General features: G+C 34.9%; 1 protein-coding gene across 2 annotated transcripts; it reads left to right on the forward strand.

Annotated features, from left to right (window-relative positions):
- The first annotated feature begins 1610 nt into the window (after positions 1-1610).
- On the forward strand, positions 1611-5084 carry MAG2 (RINT-1 / TIP-1 family). 2 transcript variants are annotated; one of them, XM_079000195.1, is made up of 6 exons: positions 1611-1933; positions 2048-2089; positions 2255-2599; positions 2709-2816; positions 2922-3025; positions 3104-5084. In XM_079000195.1, the coding sequence occupies exons 3-6, from the start codon at positions 2329-2331 to the stop codon at positions 4910-4912; spliced, it is 2292 nt and encodes a 763-aa protein (XP_078856321.1). In that variant the 5' UTR covers positions 1611-1933; positions 2048-2089; positions 2255-2328; the 3' UTR covers positions 4913-5084. The 2 variants fall into 2 exon arrangements, with proteins under 2 accessions (XP_078856321.1, XP_078856320.1); XM_079000194.1 differs by lacking the exon at positions 2048-2089 and having other exon boundaries at positions 1612-1933.
- Positions 5085-7489: the final 2405 nt, after the last annotated feature.

Genomic DNA, 7489 nt, shown 5'->3' on the forward strand with positions numbered 1-7489 from the left:
CAACAACAAGAATGAAGACAAAAAAATACATTAAATCCAGAAATCGACATCAATCCACATTCAACGAATTCACACATATATAGGTTGCTCCGATGAATGCTTTGAGGATAGTTTGATGGGCGGTTGATGCTCCTCCACCACCAAGATCACCGAAGCTTGGATCTGAAGTTGTTGATGTGTCGTTGGTGGTGCTCGTCGATTCTCTGGAGGTTGGAGATCCATAGTGTATGTTCACTAGTAAGGACAACGTGTTTAGGTGCCTTAAATCGTTTGATAGACAAATCTAAACCAGAAAGCCCTAAAGGAAGAACGATGAAGAAGACCCGATTCATTACAGATCAAAGGTTGGTGGCGTCGGATGCTAGGGTTTTTCCAACAAACATAACAGATCTTCACCCACCTTCACCATGAACACAAATTGCAGGTGGAGAAGACCCAATTCATTGGTTCTTCACTTTTCTTGGAGAACAAGCATTGTTATTGGATCTGCGTGGAGGGGAAAGAAAGGGGGCACATCTTGTTTCTTAAAAACTTCAAATCAATATCAATTCTCAGATTGAAAAACAATCACATTCATGTTTCCCCTTTTTCTTTTCCTGATTGTCAAGTTGAATACAGAAGGGGAAAAAGATGTTGAAGAAGGGAAACAAAGAACGACAAAACCTTGGTGCAGAGAGAGAGAGAGAGAGAGAGAGAGAGTTGGGGATAATTATTTTCTTTTCTTTTTATTTGTAAATTAAAATAGTATTTGAAATTTTTTTTAAAAATATATAAAAAAGACATTAAAAGGGTATAACCGTCATTTTCAAGTTTTTTTGGACCAAAAACTCAGAAAAACCTTGATTTTAGACCTTCCATGCAAGTCGAAAACTTTTTGGACCCTATCCAAAGTTTTTTGCAAACCACAAGGACTAAAATTGCAGTTTTGTCATTATAGTTAGATATTTTATAGACAGAAAACTTTTGATAGAAAATGCATATTAATGTTTTTTTATCGGGTGAAACGTTTTGAACATATTTGAAAAAATAAATTACCAAATGAATAAATAACTATGGATATATATTAAAACTATATAAATAATAATGTTTATTCGGTTTTTTTGGACTATTCGGTTCTTATTTTATAAACCAAAACCAATCTGAAATCCAAAATAATAATTCGGTATTGTTAAAAACCAATCCAAAAATCCGAATATCCGAACCAAATAGTTCAATCCAAATTTTCCAATTGGATAATTCGGTTTTATCCGAATAGTGAACAGTCCTAAATTTCATTGGTCGTTATGCATCATCCTCAGCACAAGGAATTAGCACGACAACGACGAACAACGACCGGCCGGGGTGGTGTGCACGGCCGTTGCCACATAGACCACGACCGATCCCGTCGACAGAACACCGTTTGACCTAATATATCTTAATTATCATCGTACAACGAGTGAGATGACAAATAAGAAATACAATCGAAATCAAGTCTACTGCGACCTTGCTACAATACATTTGGGATTTCAAGGCTTTAAGAGCCTACTCCTCGTTTTCTGAAATATCATGAAGGCGTGTCATCTCCTGTCTCTTCTACACCGGAGGTGTAATGATTTTCTTTTGCCGCCTTCCTTCAAGCCAATGCGGCCATGCCCTGTGTTGAACTTCGACCAAAGGTATACGTATACGGTATATCTAATAAAAAAGAATTGGGCCCAAATTCATACTATCACAAAACAAAACAAGTAGCTCGCCCTCTAACATCTAACTTTGAGAGCCGATTAATTAACATTAGAAATGGGCTGTGATTAACAAACAAACGTGGGCTCAACAATCCATTAACACGCTCGAACCAAGTCGAAGGCGGCAGAACTTCACCGGCTCACCGGACACCGGAGAGAGAGAGAGATCAGGAGCGAACAAAGCCACCGAAGCTGCTTCCCTCAACCAACAAGTAAGTCCCAATTCCCTTACTTTTAGTCAATTAAGCCCTAATTTCTTGTTATTTTTTGTTTTTTTGTTTTTCTTTTTTTTTATCGTCGATTTACAATCTCAATCTGCATCATAGATCCAAATCCAATGTAACAAGAAACCTAGATATGAGACTCAGGTATGAAAAATATCATATATGAGTGCTTTATGTGCCTGAATTCTCGATTGTTACCAATTGTCAATAGATTGAAGCTCTCACAATTGGGTCTTTTGTTTTACCATAGACTTTACTTTCTAAACATCAACATAGCAAGATCACCTTTTCACAATTTTGTTGTTCCAGTCTTGTAGCAGGTTATACTGTAATGAAATCCAGCTTTTGACGTCCGATAGTCATCAACCCTAACAGAGGGCACCATGATCGAACCTCTCCCTTTAGTCTCCTCTCTTTCTCCTGCGGTTCTCTCTTTCCTTGACACCCAACTACACACTACTGATGATCTTCAAGAAGCTTCTAGACTAGTTTCTGAGTTGCAGAATGATTGTCATGTCTTGGATCAGAGCCTCACAGATTTGAACCAAAACCTCGGTACCTATTTGCTTGCTTACTCTACACACTCAGATCAAGTGGGTCTCCTCTTTAAAGACATAAACATCAAATTAACCAGTTTCCAACCTTCTATCTCAGGTCAGTTTTCCATGTATATACATATTCAATGTTCTATTAACAAGATAAACATCTTTTTTTTTTTTTTAATAATTATTTTGTTGTTTACTTACCTGGAATGTGTGTTCAGATGGAGAGAAAGGGGAGAAAAGGGAAAAGTCAGAAACTTTTTTGGGGAAAGAGTTGCCAGCTCTTGCTCGTGAAGTGGCTAGGGTTGAAGCAGTTCGAGTCTATGCTGGTGAGTTATAGTAATGCACTTTACTCTCTTTATCAATATAGAAATCACAATAGAAAAAAATCTTATACCACTTCCATTTTCTTTTTCGATCATTATGTATTTCAGAAACAGCATTAAAACTTGATACATTAGTTGGGGACATTGAAGATGCTGTCTCTTCCAGTGTAAACAAAAATTTAAGAAAGCAAACATCTCCCCACAATTCGGAGGTAATAAAATAAAATAAAAAAATGGTTAAACTGCTGCTTCTTTATTATGAAGTAATGTTTTATAAAACTTGTTTACAGGAAGCGCGATTTATTGCCATTAATGCCCTCAAACTAGCAGAAGATGTTCTAACAAAAGTATCAAGAACACGCCCTCAATGGTCACGCCTTGTTTCAGCTGTTGACCACAGAGTTGACCGAGCATTAGCCATTTTAAGACCTCAAGCAATTGCAGACTATCGTTCCCTTCTCACCTCTCTTCATTGGCCACCACCTCTCTCCACTTTAAATCCTTCCAATTTAGAACCAAAAAAATCACCCGAATCCACAAATCCCCTTTTCACAATGAAAGGCGACCTCAAAACCCAATATTGTGACAGTTTTCTTGCACTATGTAAACTACAAGAGCTACAAACACAAAGAAAAATTCGACAACTTCAAGGGCATAATGGTAATCTTGAAATCACTCATCAGCCACTTTGGGCCATTGAAGAGCTTGTGAACCCTATTTCAATCGCATCACAACGCCATTTTTCAAAATGGGGTGACAAACCCGAGCTTATTTTTGCTTTAGTTCATAAAATAACTCGGGATTATGTCGATTCAATGGATGAATTATTGCAGCCTTTAGTTGATAAAGCGAATCTTTCAGGTTATTCTTGTAGGGAAGAGTGGATTTCAGCCATGGTGACATCATTATCAACCTACATGGCAAAGGAGATTTTCCCAATATATATGGAAAACATCACTGAAAACCGAATATCTTGGCTTCATTTTATCGATTTAATGATTTCTTTTGATAAAAAAATCAAAGCTCTTGTAGCACAATCAGGAATCATGTTGGAGGAAGATGTGAACATGCAAAACATTTCTTCTTTATCTGTGTTTTGTGATCGACCTGATTGGCTTGATTTATGGGCTGAAATCGAGTTCAGTGATGCCATTGAGAAACTGACACCTGTACTTGAAGACGAGAAAAAATGGTCAACAGAAGTTGAAGAATCAGTCAACATTTTAGGTTCAGAAGGTTACAAATCACCCGCAATTTCAAGTGCCTTTTTAAGACGGTTATCGTCTATAATCGAACGGTGTAGATCACTGCCAGCTGTCACAATGAGAGCAAGGTTTATTAGGTTAGCAGGTGCGCCAATTGTACACAGGTTATTGGAGTTTTTATTTCTCAAATGTCAAGAAGCAGAAGGGTTGACCGCTTTGACCGATGATGATGCTCTGATTAAAGTGACAAAATGTATAAACGGGTCCCGTTATTTTGAATCTGTTTTAAAAGAGTGGTGTGAAGAAGTTTTTTTCCTTGAAATGGGATCAGATGGTGGTGTATTTGATGATGAAATATGTAAATTAGAGGAATTTAGAATCGAATGGGTTGAGAAGTTATCAAAGGTTGTTTTTCGGGGTTTTGATGCGTGTTCACGTGAATATATAAAAAACAAAAAACAATGGATGGAAAAAAGTGAAGAAGGTTGGGGGGTTTCGAAATCTTTTATTGTTGCACTTGATTATCTTCAGGGTAAAATGTCGATATTGGAAATGAATTTAAATAAGATGGATTTTGTTGGAGTGTGGAGACAGGTGGCAAGTGCGATAGATTTGTTTGTTTTTAATGGTGTTTTTATGGGTTATGTGAAGTTTTCTGATGGTGGTGTGGAGAGACTTGGGAATGATTTGATGGTTTTGTATGGGGTTTTTAAAAATTGGTGTTTGAGGCCTGAAGGGTTTTTTGGGAAATTGAGTGAGGGGTTGAAGTTGTTGAAAATGGAGGATAGATTGCTTCATGGAAGTTTTGAAGGAGGAGAAAGATGGCTGAAGCTGAATGGGATAAGACATTTGACTTTGACTGAGGTCGAAAGAGTCGTGAAGAGTAGAATATAAGATATCAAAAAAAAAAAAAAAAAGGAATCGTAACAAGGGCAACACCAAGTTTTTTTTTTTTTTTTTTTTTTTTTTTTTTTTTTTGGTATGAATATGATTATATGTTTCCCAAATCAATCTACGTTATTTAACTATCCTTTCAATCATTAAAATGAAAAGTTCAATTCAATGATACTATGTTGATTTTTTGGTCATCAAAACGAGATAATTAATTTGTGCAAGTCATTTATAGCCATATATTTGACTTCCTTCCAATACTCAATTTCAATATAGTTTACTCATGTTGATGCGCTTTTTCCCATTGAGAAACACCAAAATAGACACTATTAGATTAATACATGTATTATTTAAATAGCTATTATCTGTCTGATTGAGTCCAACAACCTACACAGAAAGTGTACATACATGGGACAATCAGATAATAAGACAAATAACATATGCATCTGCTTGCCTTTGTGAACACCCTCACACTCTCACACACACACACACACACACACACACTATTGTTGCAGAAATTCTCTGAGAATATCAACATCGACACCATTGTTTTCCATAGAATCCAGTAGTTCAGATAGCCTTTCCCCTAGCTTATCCCCCTTTCTTCTCAGGCTCTTTATGTAATTGCATGTCTCTTCAAGAACCTTTGATGCTGATACCTATTTCATTATAAATATATATACCCATAAAATAAAAAACGGTGAATACTTGTCAATTATATAGATTAACAAAATAAAGGAATCATAACAAGTGCAAATAGTAATTGTAACTCCCAAGTGTATCATAGTTTCCTAGTAATATATCACATATGCTTATGCCTTTTTTCTTGTGTTCCTAATGTAATGATTAATTTTCTGGTAAGTAAATTACTAAATTACAAACATACCCTTGTGTTATTGCAACTAGAACTGGAAGATGGTAGCAATGCTTGTAATTTTGACACAAGGTCATGGAGCTCATCGTCTTTTTTGTTCCTAGTAGCTCTTGTTCTTCGGGTAGACATTATGGCTCTCTTGGAATCGATTAGGGAATTTGTTGAAGTTGCAAAAGTGAGTTGCTTTAAAAGGCAATGAATTTCGTAGGTAAAAGACAAATTTAGTTAGAAAAATACCAGCAGTCTTGTCTGCTGCTGATTATATAATCTTGTCATGGGTCCGAATGTTTCATTCTACTGCCTTTTATGGGCCCACAACATTTATGGGTCTTTCCAATTAAGGTCTATAGGACCCTCTTTGGTTCAGTCAATCCTGATATGTTTAACCTTGTTTTTGACACGTGTCAATTGTTAGATTGAGGGTCCATCGTGGGTAACTGAGATGTTTGAGTACTACCTAGAAGATACTTGGCTTCATTACTCATTAGCCCACTTCTTGTCTACTCATGTCTTGTAAGAAGGTGGGCTTTAGGTATATTCCAATTTACCATTAAACAACGAAATTGATGTTCATACGAGAGCAATTTTCATATAATAATCTATTCCTCTTTACATGATTTTCGGCATCACACATGCTTTGAATTTGTTGTGATTACCCATTCCACATTGGTTATTGAGTTTGGTAGTGTCTCATGTACGTTAATTAATTAAAATGTTTGTTTGCCATGTAGAAATGGTATAGAAATATTTTTTTATAGCCTGATTTTCGTTTTCTACGAGGTTCTTTTCGTTACTTGATGGGATTGAATAATGTATTATAATAGTAAGTTACTTTTATTTATAAATTTTTTATTAACAATAAAGATTCTACTACTTAAATTTAACTATTTTCTTCTTTTCTAAAATAACTAAAAATATTCTTTATTATAAATCTATTTTAAGATTTAAAGGTATTTAGTTTTTCTTTAGCAATTTCTTTTTAAGGGATAAGGAAACTTTTTTGGGTTACTGAAATACATGTTATTATATTTTTTTCAAACGTAAATAAGATATGTTTTGTATGCAATTTAGTGAAACATATAGTAAATGCATGTGAGGGAGGAATCTGCGATTCAGATTTGTAACTTATCGTCTGCTTGAAGGAAATGTTTGGGACGCATTCTTTGAGATTGATGAACATAATCAATTAGGAGACTGATTTATATAGCTCAAATAATTTTGCTTTTATAAAGGATTTACATTTATTTATTAATCTGATTAACTTACTTTTCGAATTTCATATAACAAATTTGTTTGAATGAGTCATTTCAATTTCATTATTTTAAAACCCAATTAAGATTCTATTTTTTGAACGGCGGGATCATGGTTGAAAATTAACGAAACGAAAAAGCACACCTTATGAAAATTAAGGAAACGAAAGAAATAAGATTATCTATTGATCATTTTATTCTATCAGATAAGTATAGCACGAACCATTCTATTTCTAATGACTTCTTATAATGGTTTTCAATATATTTATAGATTATCGGGCCAACATATATACCAATAACAGTCCAAAATAGTTTTGACCCATAAAGAAAACCCGAAACAATAAACGGTTTGATGATTTGATGATTTCGTCGGTTTACAACTTTAATAATCTGAACACACTCTCATTCTAAAAAATGAAGAAAAAAAAAAAACGTACCTGAAATAGAATTGTGTTC

The sequence above is a fragment of the Lactuca serriola genome, chromosome 5 (genome assembly GCF_051521515.1).
Source record: "Lactuca serriola cultivar US96UC23 chromosome 5, Lser_US96UC23_V15, whole genome shotgun sequence".
NCBI classification, from domain to species: Eukaryota; Viridiplantae; Streptophyta; class Magnoliopsida; order Asterales; family Asteraceae; genus Lactuca; species Lactuca serriola.